The 19,028-nt window shown below is 37.5% G+C and overlaps 1 protein-coding gene across 4 annotated transcripts in view; it reads right to left on the bottom strand.

Annotated features, from left to right (window-relative positions):
* Nucleotides 1-3,552: 3,552 nt before the first annotated feature.
* Nucleotides 3,553-19,028, bottom strand: part of MAP7 (microtubule associated protein 7) — a 239,671-nt gene continuing 224,195 nt past the window's right edge. For 3 of the 4 annotated variants that reach the window (XM_069077289.1, XM_069077288.1, XM_069077287.1), the window contains 2 exons: nt 8,291-8,517; nt 3,553-4,364 (listed from right to left, as the gene is read on the bottom strand). In XM_069077289.1, coding sequence (XP_068933390.1) covers nt 4,354-4,364; nt 8,291-8,517 — 238 coding nt within the window. In that variant the 3' untranslated portion in view covers nt 3,553-4,353. Of the gene's footprint in view, nt 4,365-7,643; nt 8,518-19,028 lie in introns of those variants that run through there. The other variant, XM_069077286.1, reaches the window with a different exon arrangement.

Here is a 19,028-nt window from a genome sequence, read left to right as displayed (position 1 = left end):
TTGGTATGGCATTGAATGAACAGATTAATTTAGGTAGAATTGTCATTTTTATTATATTGGCTTGGCCTAGGTATGAGCAATTAATATTTTTCCAATTGTTTAGATCTTACTTCATTTGTATAAAAAAATGTTTTGTAATTGTGTTCATATAGTTCCTCGCTTTGTCTTGTCAGATAGAGTCCCAAGTATTTTATATTGTCTACAGTTATTTTATGGGAATTTCTCCTTTTATCTCTTCCATTTGGGTTTTGTTGGCATTATATAGGAATGCTGATGATTTATTATTTATGATGTTTTATTCTGTATTCTGCTGAAGTTGTTAATTATTTCAAGTAGTTGTTTAGTTAATTTCAAGTAATTGTTTAGGATTCTCTAAGTATACCATCATGTCATCTGCAAAGAGTGATAGTTTTGTTTCCTCATTGCTTATTATAATTCCTTCAATTTCTTTTTCTTCTCATTGCTATAGCTAATATTTTTTTTTGCCTTTTTTTTTTTTGGATGGCAGTTGGGGTTAAGTAACTTGCCCAAGGTTACATGGCTAGTTTGTGTGTGTGTGTGTGTGTGTGTGTGTGTGGGTGTTAAGTGTCTGAGGCCAGAACCGAACTCAGGTCCTCCTGACTCCAGGGCTGGCGCTCTATTCACCGCGCCACCTTATAGCTAGTATTTCTAATACAATATTGAATAAGAGGAGATAATGGGCATCTGTACTTCACTCTGATCTTATTGGAAAGGCTTTTAGCTTATCCCCATTGCAGAGAATACTTGCTGATGGTTTTAGATAGATACTTCATATTGTCCTTTGTTCTCGATGATATCTCCATGCTAGGGTCAAGTTATATAGTGTGTCTATGACTGATCAGACCAATACAAACTTGGAATGTTCTACCACAAGTCTGGTGCAAATAGCCCATGTGAACATTTCGGGTCGATTCTCTAAATTTATGCATCTCGAATTTCTTTTGAGATACTATATCATTTTAAGGAAAGCTCCCTTTATTCCTATGTTCTCTCTCTCTCTCTTTTTTTTTTAAATAGGAATGGGTATTGTATTTTGTCAAAGCTTTTTTCTGCATCTATTGAGATCATATGATTTCTGATGGTTTTGTTGTTGATAAGGTCATTTATGTTGATAGTTTTCCTAATATTGAACCAACCCTGCATTTTTGGCATAAATCTTACCTGGTCATAGTGTATGATCCTTGTAATATATTGCTGTAATCTCTTTGCTAGTATTTTACTTAGAATTTTTGCATCAATATTCACTAGGGAAATTGGTCTATAATTCTGTTTTGGTTCTTCCTGGTTTAGGTGTCAGCACCATATTTATGTCATAAAAGGAATTTGGCAGGATTCCTTCTTTATTTTCCCAAATAGTTTATGTAATATTCAGATTAATTGTTCTTTAAATGTTTGATAGAATTAGCTAATGAATCCATCTGATATTGGGGATTTTTTTTTAGGAAGTTCATTAATGGATTGTTTTTCTAAGATTGGGTTATTTAAGGATTCTATTTCTTCTATTAATCAGGATAATTTATATTTTTGCAGATATTGATTAATTTCATTTAGATTGTCAAATTTATTAGCATATGATTAGGCAAAACAGCTCTCAACAATTGCTTTATTTTCTTCTTCATTGGTGTTTAATTCACCAATGAAAGCATTTTTTATCCTGGTAATTTGGTTTTCTTCTTTCCTTTTTCAATCAAATTAACTAGTGTCTTACCTGCTATTGTTGTTGTTTTCCCCACATAACCACCTTTCTAGTTTTATTAGTTCAATGGTTTTCTGACTTTCAATTTTATTAATATCTCCTTTGATTTTCAGGATTTCCAATTTGGTGTTTGGGGATTTTTAATTTGTTCTTTTTCTAGTTTGTTTATTTTCTAGTTGCATGCCCAATTCACTGACCTGCTCTTTCTGTTTTGTTGATGTATGTTATCTCATTGTTGTCATATTTATTAATGAAATTTTCAATTGCTTCTATGATTTGTTCTTTGACCCAGTTATTTTTATAGGATTAGATTAGTTTCCAATTAATCTTTCCATTGCCCATTATTGAATTTAATTTTTATTGTGTTATGATCTGAAAATGATATTTACTACTTCTGCTTTTCTGCATTTGGCTGTGAGGTTTTTATGTCCTAATACCTGGTCAATTTTTGTATAGGTGCCATGTACTGTTAAGAAAAAGATATATTCCTTTCTATTCCAATTCAATTTTCTTCAAAGATCTATCATATGTAACTTTTCCAGAATTTTATTCACCTCCTTAACTTCTTTCTTGTTTTTTAATTAGATTTATCTAGTTTTGAGAGGGGAAAGTTAAGGTCACCCACTGGTATAATTTTATTGTCTATTTCCTCCTGTAATTCATTCAGCTCCTCCTTAAAAAAAATTTAGAAGCTATGTCATTTGCTGCACGTTTAGTATTGATATTACTTCAATATATATGGTACCTTTCAGCAAGAGTTTTCTTACCTCTTTTAATTTATTTTTGCTTTGTCTGATATCATGATTACTACCTGTTTTTTTTTTTACTTCATCTGAAGCATAATAGATTTTGCTCCAGCCCCTTATCTTTACTCTATGTGTAACAATATGTTTCAAATGTATTTCTTGTAAACAACATATTGTAGAAGTTTGTTTTTTAATCCATTCTGCTATCTGCTTCCTTTTATATGAGTTCATCCCATTCACATTTATAGTTATAACTCCATTTCCCTCCTTGCTATTTTCCCGTTGTTTATCCCTCTCTGTCTCTTCTCATAAGTGTTTTACTTCTGATCACTGTCTCCCCTAATCCACCCTCCCTTTTATCACCCCTACCGTTTATCTCCATTCCTTTTTTCCTTCCTTATAGGGTAAGACAGATTTCTGCATTCAACTATGTTATTCCCTCTTTGAGCTAATTTTGATGAAAGTAAGGTTTAAACTTTGCCTGCCACTCTACTCCTTCCCTTCCATTATAGTAACTTTCATGCCTCCTTCTATGTGAGATAATTTACCCCATTCTATCTTCTACCTTCTTCCAATGAAATCTTCTTTCTCATCCCTTTATCTTGTTTTTGGGGTGTCACCCCACCAAACTCACCCTATACCTGCATCCTCTTTCTAAATATATTCCTTCTAATTGTCCTTATAGTTATAAAATTTCTTAAGATTTACAAATATCTTGTCAAACAGAAATAGAAACAGTTTAGCCTTATTGAATCTCTTAGGTTTTCTCTCATCTTTTTTTCCATTTTTATGTCTCCTGTGACATGTTAATAGATTATTAAACAGTCTATGTATTTTATTGGATTGCATTTGCTTTGAAATGAGCAAAACCAAATTCTTTTATTTAAAGAAAAATCAATTTTTGATCACCCATCCTCCTCTACCCTTCCCCCTCTCTCATAATGTGATAAGGCAAATCATATCCATCCCTCCCATCAGTGGAGACCTCAGAATTTATAGAAGTCCCAAATAACACTATTATCAGGGGCATTCTCTTATGTGCTCAAAGAATAAATGAAGCTTTAAAAAAAGAAAACTTTACAAAAGTAATTTGCCACATTTTTTTCTAATTTATTTGAATTTTTTTTAAACTGGACAAACTTCATAAATACATTATTTAAGAGTACAGCAGATTATTTCTCATTCATGAAAAAATAATGCTTTCCATTTTTTCACATTTTAAAATGTTTTTGTTTGCTTTCTCAAAAGATTTCAAGAAGAAAGTAATGATGACTGAATTTACAGAATGTCCATGTGTAGGAGTTGCATTTACAAGAACCTGATATAGAAGCCTATCATTTGCCCCTACAAATAGAGCTCAGTGAAAATATTTAAACAAACAGGCTTAATTTAAACACCCCTCCCTTCCATTAGCTCTACTTGGAGAGTAAGGAGGTATTTATTTTTTCAAGTATTAGATTTATCAATTTTTTTGTTGCCAATTTTATACATTACAGCATTTAAAACCAAGAAATCCACCTGAAAAATCATGCCTATCATCCCAGTTAGCCCATCCCTTTCAAATCCCAGTGCTTTTGGTCTTTCAAAGAACGCAGAACATATTGATTTGCTAAGAAGGAGCACGTTTGGAAAAAGCCATTTAAAAGTGCCGAGTATATGAAGCATGACTTTTTTTTCTATTGGCAAAAACTATTAGAAAGGCAATCCAGTCTATTCCCCAAGGTTTCTTTAGCTGGTTTTGATAAAGTCTCTTCAAAAAGATATCCAAGAAATCTTTAGAAAACTGGAGAGAGGAAGGAAAAAAAAAACACTCCTTCATAGCATGGAAGGAATTCCATTAACTGTAGAAATGCTTATTAAACTTCACCTTTGGTTCTTCAGAAGAAATGGTCATATAACTTCTATATTAGGAGACAGGAAAAAGAAATATGTTATGACAATTACATGAAAAACCTGCTCAAATAATATAATATCTACCACTTGGGTTCATACATTCTTAGATTCAAATGATCTGTAACAACTACCAGGAAGACAAGGGTTCTTTAATTAGTAATACTATGTCATTTCACTGTGTGTATAAATTAAAAAATATATATACTTGTGGAAGAAATACAAAGTAGAAAGTGCCACAAAGGGGACTTAGTGCTGACAAGAGACAGGCATTAGGTACCCAGAAAACATTTGAAGGAGAGAACTATGTTGCCTAAATGCAGAGAAATGGAAAACTGGATTTCCTTCCTTCTCTTTGACTCCATGCAAGAAGAATTTAGGAAATCATATAGGGATGTTTTCTATCACATAAGGATAATTAATATTACTCCTAATGGTTTAATAGCCCAAAAAAGTAGAAGGAAGCAATTTGTTGACCAGAATCCTACCTGCTACATTGAATGACCTTTGTGGTTTCCATCCTGTTTGACCACTCAGTATCATTTGACACTGTCCCATCATCTCCATGTATTAGACAGTCTCTTTTGTTGGTTTCAAAAACACCATATACTCATTTTTTCTTCCTGCCTAATCTTTCCTTTTCTCTCTCTTCTGACTCATCATCCTAACCCAAAAGTCCTGTCCTTGGATCATTTTCCCCTCTATTCTATCTTTCTTGTTAAATTTACTCTCTCAGCTTCAGGTCTCATCCCTGTACAGTTCACTCCCAAATCTCTGTCTCTCACCCTGATCTCTTTCCTGAGCTATAGCTCTGCACCTCCAGTTGCCTTCAGGACATTTCTGTCTACCTGGAATTTTTATGGATACTTCAGATTCGACAGGTCCAAAGCTGAGCTTATCTTTTCAAAATATAAAATTAAAAACCTGATTTCTTCTGATTTGAATATTTCCATCTTTCCTCCCATATCCAGTTATTCATTAGTCTCATCTCTGCAATATCTCTCATATCTGTCCATCTCTTATCTTTCATTTTCACCATCTTGATATATAGCTCCTCATTACCACCTGTCTAAAGGGCTGCAATAGTTTCCTAATCCTCCATTTTTTTCCCTCCTTCATTCTTCATATAACCTCACAGACTTGTGTCATAGATTTGGTCATGTTCTTTGACCAGACACTGCCTATTACGTAAAGGTAATTTTTTTTTGGTCTGGCATTCAAGGCCCTCCATAATCTTATGTCACTGTATTTTCCATGTTTGTTTCAAGTCTACTCCACTTGATATACTCTATTCTCCAGCCAAACTTGGTTACATTCCATACCCCCTGCATGGTATTTTTGTACCTCTGTTGGTTTTGTTCATTCTCCCCATACAAACTCATACTTACACACACACACACACACACACACTCTCTCTGTCTCTCTCTCTCACACACACACCCCTACACCTACACTCACTCACACTTACACATACTCATACACATTCTGAAATTCCTGTCTGTGAGATCTTTCTTGGTCTGACCATTCTAGTCCATTTTTCCTTTTCTTCCTGTGACTTTGTTGGGCATTTTGCTTGTACTTTTGCATCATTTTGGTTTTACAGTTATTTCTTCTAGACTTGTGTGACAGTGTTGCCTCCAAGGGGAGAAGCTCTAGGTCTTATAGAAACCCAGGAATGACTCTAGGGTGCTATGCAGGATAATACATGTTTGTTAAACTGTTTTGTATAATTTGTTTTGGAAAAACCTCAGTCTCAAGTCCATCTCAAACCTAAAGCACCAGGACCACTAGTATTTATTTCACATCCCTCATTATATCAGCTTTCTTCACAGTGGGTTAAGGCTCACATGTGAGATAGTACAACGCAACCTGCCTTAGGAGAACATTAAACAGCAACCAAAAGAAGTGCGAAAGGAAAGGAACACGGCAATTAGTCCATTTGTTATGTGTTATTTTTTTTTCCCCTCTTTTGAACCAAATCTGGGATTTCATTGGTTTAGGGTACTCCTCACGAGGAAACTTCCCAACCAATCCAGTCTGGCATTGCCCTGAAATTTAAGACTTTTAGTTGTCTGAAGAACAGGACCACACAGTCAGCAGGTGTTAGAAGAAAGCCTCGAACCCAGCTATTCCTGACTCTGGGGCTAGGCCTCTATGCCCTATACCATAATGCCTCTCTAGTCCCCTTATTCTCAAGGTCACAGTGATGGGGCTGACTATATGACTCCATCGAACAGTCATACAATAGGCTGCCCGCCACCTGCTGTTACAATACTTGGTACTGACAATAATTACCTGGGGCTGGGCCAAGGCACATGATGTCCAAACGATGTAACACTGACTCCTAACAGCTCTTCTTTTTGACCAAAGGCTTCTGGCCATACATGAGCCTCAGAGAGTGTGGCACAGACAAGGAGAGGTACTTTCAATAGCAGCTACAATCCCTAATCAAAGGGCAAATTTGACAGCTGTCCAGTGTGGCAAGTTAGCTACATCTGCCTAAAAAAGCCTGTTCAAATAGCCTGAAATCTGGGACTAGGATTCACAGATTCTTAAATTCAAATAATCTGTACCAACTGCCATGAAGCCAAGTTGTGTCTTTGCTTTAACTTGTAATATTGCATCACTTCACAGGTTACATCAAACAGATCAACAGGATAAGCATTTCTTTAAGACCTTTGACAATATGGTCATATTTATGGAGGGTACTTCGGCAAGAAGAAAGAAGACTTAGGTGGTCCATAATGGTTATATCTAACTCTCTGAACCACTGCCACATTGAAGAGTGAGTGGATATCCTCTGTGACTCTAGAGCTAATACTAGGAACAAAATTTGAGAGTTGGATCTCACCAGCCATCTAGTCTTCCCATCCACAAAAGGAATTCCCACTATAACATAGTTGATCAGTGGTTGTCTAGCCTCTACCTGCAGCCTTCTGAGGAGGAAGAACCCTCTACTTCTCAAAGCAGTCTCTTCCATTTCCAGACCCCTTTTACTGTTGGACAGTTTTTCTTGACATCAAACCTAAATTTTGCCCCCTTGCAATTTCCAGTCATTGTTCATAGAACTAACGTAATCCCTCCTCCATATGACAATCCTTCAAATTCCTGGGGCCAGTCATCTTATCCCCGCTGAGTTTTCTATTCTGCAGGCTATAGAAGGTAGAAGTATCAAGGAGTCTGATTTCAGGTAAGTATACAAGGAAGAAAAAGTAAACCCCTAAATGAGCCTTCAAATAGTGAGTTTCTCATCATAAATGTTCAGTTTAAGCAGAGACTGAATAATTGAATATAGTTTAACAAATATTTATTAAGCCCTTTGTGTGCCAGGTGCCAGAGATACAAAGACAAAAACCAAAAGAATCCTTGCCTTCAAGAAGCTTACATTCTCTTGGGGGTGCACAATAGTTTGTTATAAAGCAAGGTAGGGAGTAAAAGGAGAAAGGCAGGGTGCTTTGAAAATTAGAGGAGGGAGGAAATGCTCACAACCAGGATGAATCTAAGAGAGCTTCATGGTGTAGGTGAAATTTAAAGCTAAAGTTAACTGAGCCAAAATTTAAAGCAAGAGAAGGATTGCCAAAGATAGAGATGAAGAGGAAATGTTTTTCAGGATTGAAGAAAAAAATTTGTGCAAATAGAGGAAGGCACGGATAGAGCAGGGATTCCTGCTCTGAACAGTCGGTTCGTGGAGACCTTAGAGGTCATTCACTCATTCATTCATCCTATTGCTTGCTGTCCTTTACAACAATTTGCAGTAGAGTTTACACAGTGGCTGTTTCCTACACAGAGTTATAAAGCTTTGAACTCCAACGTACAAGGCCCTTCAGGTGACACCCAGGGGCAGTTTATATTGTCTCTGTACCTTTCATAAGGTACCAGCCAATTGATTTTCAGAAATTTTCTGACAATTGTAACAACTGGTCCTAGGCAAACTTACCTGCTGTTTGTTGTGTTTGAACACTATCTACCTGAGGCAATGGCCCAAGAGTCCCCTTATCATCAAAGGCTAAAATTGGATTCAAAGGAATTTCTGGGCTTCCATCACTGTCCGTGATATCCAGTCTGGATGGTTTAGATCCAATGGGTAAGTTTATAATTTCTTCAAAGGTATCATTCTGAAGAGACACTCCATTTTCATTTGGTTGATTTTCAGTATTGAGGGTACTAGAAAACATTTAAAAGGATATAGTTACAGAATAAAATTTAATGTTGGAACAGTAACAGGCATTTCTATTTTGGGGCAGCCACAACTATTGCTTCATAAAAAGGATTTTGTTGCAACGTTATTCGTTATTTTATTAGCAGCATAAACAGTAATATCAGTCAAGTTTTTATTTTTCATTCAATGACACTTTCATTTTTTGACAAAGACATAGAACATAGATTTAGAGCTAGAAAAGACCTTAGAGTTTAATATCATCCCTTCATTTTCCAGATGAGGAAATTGTGACCCAGGTGACTTTCTCTGTGTCACAGACATAATTAAGCATCAGACCCATAATTCAAACCGTGTCCTCTGACTCCAATCCTACTTTGCCTCTCTTTTAGACCCATATTTGAATGGTGATTTTCAACATGCTAAGGAACTTGACCAATTATGATTATCACAATTTTGTATTTTAAAAACATACTATGCTTTTCAAAGCATTTCCAATGAAATAAGAAGTAAAACTGTTACTAGTTTCATTTTATAGATGAAGGAATAGTCTTGGGGAATTGGTCACACAATGACTCCATGTTAGAGTCAAGGAATTTTTGGGCCAAAGACTCAACTCAAGAGACCCAACCCAAAAAGTCAAGTGCATGACCATGTGACTCTTGGGTCTAAATGCTATTTTTTCCTAGCATCACACATTGTTTACTTGTTGTTATTCTGGCTATTCAGCCTCTTTTAACAACATGGAAGCTTGGTATTATATGGTTATCTCATCATTTTTATTTTAAAAAATCCCTCCTCCCCTTAAATCTGCTTTACCACATTCCTTCCCAAATACTCTGAGGAGAACATTGCCCTCTGGCTGTTTGTTCTTAGAGCTATATTTAACCCTTTTCTTTTCTATGACCCAGATTTAAGTGGTCACTAAATTTTACCACTTTTCTCTCTTTATCTCTCAGTTCCTTGCATTCTTCTCAATTCCCTCTAGTAAACTTCTGGACTAGGGAATAGCAGTCATCTCAGGGCATAACCCAATGTTATAACCCTTCTCTAACATGATGTGAAAAATAGGACTTCTTGACAGGCATTTTGATAATGTCTTCCTCCTGCTCAAAGCCCTCCCCCATCTAGATCTATCCACTGGGAGCAGAATCTGGACCTGACATTTATGTGCCTTAGGCAAGGTTTGAAAATTGGGTCCCCTGTGAGTTACTGTCCACCAAAGCCTTTGAACCTTTATGGCAACTTGACAACACAAGGCACATGCCAATGTGCCATGGGGAGTAGAATTTTCTGATGGTAAAAATGTGCATATAAAAGTGCAATATTAAGAAGTGTCCTTCATGGCATCCCCCTGCTATGACTTGTGTACCCTGTGCCTCGCCTACTCTTAGTCCTAGCTTTGATCAAAATATAAGACAGTGAAATTTCTAATCACTCTGCCCCACTCCCTCAAGACTCCCAGGTTTTGATGCCCATTTTTCCTTGCTACCCGCCTGCTCCCACCTTGTGCCATTGCCTCTAGCCTGGCCTAACTCCAGTTACCCCTATTCTTCCCTCCATGAAAAAGTGGGGATTCCTTCAATCTGAACAAAAGCGTGTTCATTCCCGACTGCTTTCCAAGTGAGAACAAACACTGCTGTGTTTCTATTGATCACTGCATATTTTAAACTGGATTACCAAGGCAACTATTTCTTCCCCTCCATCCTTTTCACCCAATTCCCAAAATCTATAGAGTGCACCCTGGGAACTAGGCAGTCTCGCTTTCATACTTGGCAAAGTGATGGAATCTTTATTCAAGTCCTGGGCATAAAGTAGGTGCCCATACAAATATTTGATTTTTTGGGCCAATTAATAAAGATAAGTATCACTGAGCATGTAATCAAGAATAATCTAGTAGGGGAAATATGAGATTTCTGCAGGAGAAATCATATCTGACTAATCTATTCAAAGTCCTTGAACAAGGCCTTTAACAGTGTTCTACACCAAAAACTATTTTAAAGGAAATCAGTTGCACTGGAAGTGTGGGGAATGTCTATTCCACCTCCCCCCCACCCCCACCCAAATTCCCCACCATAGTAGGCTTGAGACAGGAAATGAAAGGATACGTAGGAATTAATGAGCTTTTTTTTTTTTAAAGGGAAAATTAACTTAAGTCTGTTGGGAGAAGCTCTCCAAGAAGAAATTCTTTTTTTTTTTCTTTGCTTTTTGGAGGGGAGAAGGCAGAGCAATTGGGGTTAAGTGACTTGCCCAAGGTCACACAGCAAGTAAGTGTTAGTGCCTGAGACCAGATTTGAACTCAGGTCCTCCTGACTCCAGAGCCGGTGCTCTATTCACTACCCCACCTTGCCACCCCCTCTAAGAAAAAATTCTCAAGACAAAAGCATAAGTTATTCTGAATGGAGTGGGGAAGGAAGGCGGGGGGAGGGAGAAGAGAAGGAGCTGATGTGGACACATAGGAAACCCACTGACCAAACTCAGATTTTTGGAAGACATGTATGGATGATGTAAGAGAGTCAGTAACCAAGGATAAATATAAAAGAGAATCACCATCTTGTAAAAACTGTGCCAGCTGATGCCAGTGATGGAGGCTTTCAATCAACCAGTCAATTAACAAGCAAATACTTCTTAAGCCCGTATGTGCCATAAAGTTATTTTTATATATATATATATAATATATATATATACATATACTCATGATACAAAGACAAAAATGAGACAGTCCCTGCCTCGGGAAGTTTGCATTTTATTGGGGAAGGAAACACATATACATATATAAGTACATGAAGAATATACGCAAATTAAATACAAGGTAGACTTAGGAGGGAGGGTTCTAGTAGCTTATGGGAGTCAGGAAAGCTTCATGTGTTACAAAGTAGCACTTGAACTAAGTTTGGAATAATGGCAGAGATTCTAAGAAGCAGAGAAGAGGGAAGAAGGAGGCATGGAGATTCTGACTGAATAGCAAGTGTAAAGGCACAGATCTGGGAGATGAGATTTCTTATCCAAGGTACATGGCTGGACCATCTTAAAGGGGAAAGGAATAATATATAAGATTTCAAAAGTAGCTTAAGGCCTGGTTATAAAGAGCTTTCTAAAAAAAATTGTTTATTTTTATTTTTTACAGGGGGAAGACAGGGCAATTGGGGTTAAGTGACTTGCCCAAGGTCACATGGCTAGTTTTTGTGTTAAGTGTCTGAGGCCGGATTTGAACTCAGGTCCTCCTGACTGCAGGGCTGGTGCTCTATTCACTGTACCACCTAGCCACTCCTGTAAAAAGCTTTAAATGTCAGATTTATATTTGATCATAGAGATAACAAGGAGCCATAGCAGTTTATTGAATGAGGAAAGAGGCAGGGGGGCAGAGAAGCCAACATGACCATGTCATCACTTTGGCAACTGTGGGGAGAGACTCAAGATATGGAAACTAGGCAGATTATTGCAATAGACCAGGTAAGAGATGGTTAATCAAACTAAGATAGAGGCTGAGTGAGAAGAGAGGAGGAGATATGTGGCAAGAGGTGTTACAGAGATAGAAATGACAAGAATTGGCAATATGGGAAGGGATGAGTGAGAAGTTAAATGTGACACCAAGACTTAAAACCTGAGTGCCTGGAAAGATGATGGTGCCTTTAACGATAACAGGGAAGTTTGGAAGAGGGGTGAGTTTCTTGTGTGTTCAGCTGTTTCATTCATGTCTGATTCTTCATGATCTCATTTAGAACTTTCTTGGCAAAGATACTGAAGTGGTTTGCCTTTTTCTTCTCCAGTTTATTTTACAGATGAAGAAACTGAGGCAAACAGGGTTAAGTGACTTGCCCAGGGTCACACAGCTAGTGTCTGAGGTCACATTTGAACTCAGGTCCTCCTGACTCCAGGGCTAGCACTCTATCCACTGCACCACATAGCTGTCTTGAGTTTCTTGGGGAAAGATAACGAATTCTGTTTTTGACAAGGGGCATTGAGGTACCAATGGGGTATCCAATTCAGAATATTCTATTTGGCAGTTTGTGGGAGAGCACTTTCATCTGGATATGTAAATACTGGAATCATTTAGACAGAGTTGATATTTGAACCTATGGGATCAGATTTTAACAGCAAAAAAGAACAAATAGGTTGAAAAAATTCCAGAAATGCTGGAAGTTCAAGGTAAATGGAATGATGAAAATAGATGATGAAAAAGAAGGTAGAACCACTCAACACTTAATTTTGCTTCTGTTTTTTTTTTTGAAGGAGAATGATTTTTGGACTGAAGTGTAGAACAAAAATGGTTAACAAGGAATATAAATTCAACTAAAGTGAAATATTTATCAGGCAACATCTAACACTCCTTGATGAGTTCAAGTCACTTATTCTGGGATACTGAAACAATCAGCAGATGTGATTTGCTCAGCTAGAATCAATGATTTTTTTTTTTTTTAACACTTTGGAGAAGTGCCACGGGACTGGAGAATATCAAATGTCTACTATTTTTTTTTTTAAAGCAATCGGGGTTAAGTAACTTGCTCAAGGTTACATGGCCAGTTATTTCTGGGTGTGGTGCTGAGTATCTGAACCTGGATTTGATCCCCAGGTCATCCCGACACTGGAGCCGGTGCTCTTACTCGCTGAGCCACCTGGCCGCCCCTAAGCAATTGGGGTTAAGTAACTTGCTCAAGGTTACACGGCCAGGTGTTTCTGGGTGGATGCTAAGTGTCTGAGCCCGGGATTCGATCTCCAGGTCATCCCAACACTGGAGCCGGTGCTCTTACTCACTGTGCTACCTGGCCATCCCTAAATGTCTACTATTCTTGATCAAATTCTAGAACACACCTTTAAGAGGAAGGGTATATGACAACGGTAGTGGTGATCACTATGGCTTCTACATGAAAAGGTCACGTCAGATTAACCTCATTTCTTTTTCAGATAGGGTAACCACTCAGGTTGATCAGGGAATGCTATATGTACAATATACTTCGATTTTAGCAAAGTGCACAACAAAGTCTTTTCTGTTGTCTTTTTGGATAAGGCAGAGGGATAGGTGGATTTGTAATGACCAAGTGACAGAGTATGCATTAACAGACTGATGTCAGCTTGAAGGAAGGTCTTTAATCAAGCACTCCTGGGATGTGCCTTTGGCTGTATGCTGGTGAATATTTTTATCAGTAATTTAAACAAAGGCATAGATGGCATGCTTGTGAAAATTACACACAAAGCTGGGTGGTATAAATAATGCATGAGATGACAGAGCTGGGATACAATGGGACCTCAATGAGCTAGAATGATGGGCCAAATCTAATAATGTGAAATTCAATTGGGATAAGTGTAAAGTTGTGTGGCAGCATGAAAACAGCCGGCCTTAGATTCAGGACAATGCAGGTTCAAGTCCGGCATCTAATACATTGGGTAATGTGACTCTGGGCCAATCATTTAAATTCTTAGTCTCCCAGGCAATTCCTTAGAGCAGGTGCTGATTTGTACTGGTAGAAGGAATATCCGCACAGGGAGTTCCTTATACCAATAAAATCACACGTCTGGTATAAAAAAAAGTGAAGTTACATATTTAGTTTTCATAAATACACTTAAATACAAGCTTGGGAAAGCAGTATTTCCTTTGAAAGAGATCCTGAGGATTTGGTAGACTGGAAGCATACTAGGAGTCAACAGTGTAACAGGGGTATCCTGGTCTGAATTAAAAGGAATCGCACCCAGAGTAAGGGGATAGTCCCACTGTATTGTGACCTCCTTAAGCTACCTCTGGAGTATTGTGTTTGATTCTGGATACTATTTTTGAGGAAGTACATTGCCAGGCTGGAGCACATACAGAAGAGAGGAACCAGGGTGGCATAAGAACTGGAGAACATAACATATAAGGAGCGGATGAAGAGAATGGGACTATTAATCCTGGGAAAAGGAAAAGAAGAGAAAGGAATAAGCACCTCTATAGGGCCTACTATGTGCCAGGCACTGTGTTTAAGTGCTTTACAAATATCCCATTTGATCTTCACAACCCTAGGAGGCAGGTGCTGTTGTTACCCTATTTTACAGATGAAGAAATAGAGGTTAAGTGACTTGCCCAGGATCACAGAGCTAGTAAGCCTCTGAGGCTGCATTTGAACTCAGGTCTTCCTGACTCTAGGCCCTGGTTCTATCCTCTGAACCACCTAGCTGGGGAAGAAAATACTTGGGGGTGGGGTGGGCTGGATATGATAATTAATTATAATTATCTGAGGGAAAACTTCTTAACAATCAAAAAGTGGGGGTAGGGCAGGGAGCTGCGGGGTGGGGGTGGTAGTTAATGGGTCTCCCTCCCCTGGAAGCTTTTAAGCAAAGGATGGACAGTAACTTGGTGGTGAGATAGAAAGACTTTTTGGTTGGGCATAGGTTGGACTTGATGGCATCTGAGGTCCCTTTCAGCTATTCAGTTCCATGATTCTGCCGGAGTCAAGGTCAAATTCCTTGGCCTATGGTTACACACTCTCCACAATTTGACACTACCTTCTCAGACTTAGCTCACACTACTCTCCTCAGCAAATTTATGCACTGAATAAACTAGACAACTTGCACACTGAACATACAGCATTCTTTTCTATTTTAGTGTTTCTGTTTGTCCAGTTTCCTAGGCTTAGAATGCCCTCTCTACCCCATTCACCTCTTTCTTTTGAATTTCTGCAAATGCTTCAAAGGAGAATTCATATGCTACTTTTTTCATAAAGTCTCCACTGATGACCTCTCCTGAAGTCATAATCACTCTCCTTAGGTACAAGCAGAGTACTATGGGAAGTCTAACCTTATACACCAAGGTGTTATAATTATCTGTTCATGTGTCCTATTCCTCTACTAGACTGGAAGCTCTGTGAGGGGGAAGGTACCTTTAATCTAAATTTTCTCTCTCTCAAGATCTAGAAGACTTAGTTTTTGTTCCATTGAACCAAACTGAATCAACACTCCTCCAGTGACAGGAACTCAGTATTCCACAAGCCTCCCTTTCTGTTGCTAGACAGTACTAATTATTAGAAAATTCTTCCTATTGTAGGCATGTTGTCACTTTAAGGCCCCTTTTCAGATGAAACAATTAACGATGATGACCACAAACCAACTTCTACCTTCCTTTAACTTCTACTCGCTGGTTCTATTTTTACTACCTATAGCAAAAGGCCAAATTAAGTACTTCTTACATGACATTCTCTTTATATCTTTCAAGACACAAGGAGGGCATGGTGGTGTGGTAGAATGAGAGCTAGAATAAGAATCCCAAGACCAGAGTCTGAAGATGGGCTCCACTATGGGAATGTGGACTGTAAAATGCTGAGGTTGGCCTAGGTGACTTTTAAGGCTCCTTCCAAATTTAAATCTATTGTGCTCTGACCTGCCCCTTTTAAAATTATTTCATCTCCACTTACTTCAGCCATTCTTTATATGACATTTTTTTATGACCTTGTACAGGAAACCCTCCTCATTCCCTCTGAATTCTAGAATCTTCCCTCTGTTAATTATTTCCTATTTATTTTGTATATATCTGTTTGCATGTTGTCTCCTCCACTGGATTGTCAGCTTCCCGAGGGCAGTTGTCTTTTACCTCTTTGTGCATCCCCGTGCCTGGTACATAGTAAGTGCTTATTACAGGTGTATTGATTTATTGACAGGGCTTCCCTTCCTTTCTTTTAATTTCTTTTATTCATGTTCCAGCTCAGAAAACAGATTTTCCTTAGAAATGTGGTACAGGGAAATGAAAACTATTAATATTGTCCATGTGGGTTAATAGCTTCAGAGTAGGGGGGAATGCCAGGCTCTTGTTCTGCACATCACTATATACTGCTACCAATGCAGCTGAAGTTCTCCTGAGGTAGCTACTTTTGGCTGCCACACTATCATGCTGGCTCATCTTGAATTTATGACTAACTAAAACCCTTCAATCTTTTCCACATAACCTGTTCTCTAGCTATGTCTCTGTTATTCTGCTATTGTGTAGCTGCTTTTATGAGCCTGGGTATAGGATTTTACATTTATCCCAAGTACATTTTGTTTTTACTAGAGCTGACCTATCTTTCCAGTTATAAGCTGTTGGGTTTTTTTTCTATTCTGAATCTATTTCTCTCAGATTTGTGTCATTCACAAAGTTGAAAAGCACGTTATCTCATCTAGATCTTCATCTAAATTACTGATAAAAATGTTGAAGAAAACAGAGCTGAGGACGGAGCTATATAGTCGAGGACCCTTTCCAGGTTGACACTGGTCCATTGAGTTTTTTTTAACTAAGTGTATGTGTGTGTGTGTATAAACATACCCATATATAATTTGCATTTGCTTTATTTTTTACATTACCTAAAATTCTCCCTGTATCCCTCCCCAAAGAGCGTTTAAAGGAAGAATTTTTAAAAGAAAAAAGGGGAAAAAAATCACCCAAATAAATCAATATATTAAAAAAAATTTACAAAACACATACAATAGAAAACACTCCTGAATCTTTCACCTCTGCAAAGAGGGGGAGGGTGTTCAGAATATTACTATAACATAAAAATACATGTTTAGATACAATGGTATAAATACAAGCAGCCAGACTGTACAATGGTTAGGATCACTGAACTTAGAAGTCAGAAATACTTATTTCCAAATCCTGACTCAGACACTAGCTGTGGTGTGACCCTGGGCAAGTTATCCAAGGTCCATCTGCCCCGGTTGCCCCACCTGCAAAATGTAGCCATTAGACAAAGGTACACTGATTCACACTCTTTTGAAAGTAATTAAACCAGTTACAGATCCACCTAACATTTTTTCCATCATGCCTTTAAAATGCTCTGTTGCAACAATCTCTGGGTTTCAGTCCAAAAATACTAGCCTCATCTTTTGGTTTCATAATCCTGTTTTTTTTTTTTTTTAAAGAGGTAAATTCGGAGTGATTTATGTTCATAGACCTGTGTTAGTTCTCAGTAATTAAGCAGTGACAACTCTTTAAGTTACAGACTATTTGATAATCTCTTCCAGAATTTTGCTGAGGATAGAACCAATCAATACCTTAGAATGCAATGACAGCCTACAAAATATGGTTTCCCCTTGAGCATAAAAGGAATTAATATCTGTTAGGTATGGAAAGTTACATATCAAACACAAAGTGTCTTTTTTTTTTTTAAATGACCCTCCCAAAGTACTTTCTGGTTTTGAGAAAAGGCTCAGTATTATTAATCTGATAATTATCCCAATGTTATATAATTAAGCCTTAGGCCTGCTTTACTCATAAAGAATCACGTGGCAAGTTCTTTGAAGCAAGGACAAAAACACACTAATGGAGTAAAAAGACTCAGCTAATGTATAATTTAGTCCACTTATTAGTCAAATATTAGAACTATCACTGTACTCGGCATCTTCTCCATTAAGTATGGAGTTCTTTGAACACTTTGGAATCTGTGCTTTTATTTTTCGGTTAAAACATTAAGGATTTCCTTAAAGAGTAAACTAGATAGTATGTGACAGTCATTGAAAGGCAAGTATGTTGTTATATTATAGAAATCAAGGTGTACTTTAGATTGAGAAAAAGCTAGTTAGTGTCTAATTCATGCCAAAGGTAATTATGAACTGGCTTCGCATCATTTATTCAACACACCTGAATGATCATTATTAATAATACTCTGGACAGAGATAATTTTGTCAGTCTTGCAAGGAGTAACAGAAATAATTCTACAGGCATAAAGAGATACCAACAGTGCAATGCTATCTTCCAATCAGTGCCAATCACACTAAAGAACATCATATGGGGTAAGTGTGTTTGTTAGAGGATTATGGAAAATTATGTTTGACAACAGAAAAAAAAATCAACTATTATAAATGATTTGAAGACCTTCAGGTCTTAGCAGCTTCTAATGGCTCTAGTCCTGGCTACAGAAAATGAAAGCTCTTACTACATTGGAATGATGTACTGAGAGAGATTATTTTAAATGCTTCAAAAATGAATTCTAGAAATCAGAAAAATACTAGACAAAACCTTGTTAGTTAATAGCCTTTGCTTAGCTATAGTTCAGAGGATTTTGATATTTTCAACAGCATTATTAAATATCTCTATAAATTCTCTGTGGTCACACACACACAAACAAGCACAAAACATGTTACAGTTGTTTTATATCTGAAAAAATGTGGCTGCAAATATTATTGATATCCGCACACAGAAGGTGAAAAGGACATGAACTTCGTGTCACCTGGAGTATTTCCCAGATCACATATGTATTGTTGGCAGCTAATTGCTATAACCTGCCCTGTCTTAGCTAAGAGGCACTGCCATCAATGCACCATATAAATGTGGGTTTCTTAAATTGCTCATAATTGTACAAACTTATGAATCACTCTACTGTAATCTGGCATCATTCAAGGTTGACAGATCACAGAAAAGCATGAATATGGCCCTGGTGAAGTTGGGCTTGAAAATGGAAAAAAAACAAAACAAAACTATAATCAGGTCTTCTTTTGCAGTTCTCTTTGGCATTCCGGGTTCAAGATAATATATTTATTTTTTGTAAGGCAGTTTACGTTAAGTGACTTGACCAGGGTC

This window comes from Petaurus breviceps, unplaced genomic scaffold, assembly GCF_028583685.1.
Source record: "Petaurus breviceps papuanus isolate PSGF00001 unplaced genomic scaffold, PetGlider_PUasm1.0 90977, whole genome shotgun sequence".
Taxonomy (NCBI): Eukaryota; Metazoa; Chordata; class Mammalia; order Diprotodontia; family Petauridae; genus Petaurus; species Petaurus breviceps.
The sequence above is the reverse complement of the archived record's forward strand: the minus strand, read 5'-3'. Positions and strand labels throughout refer to the sequence as shown.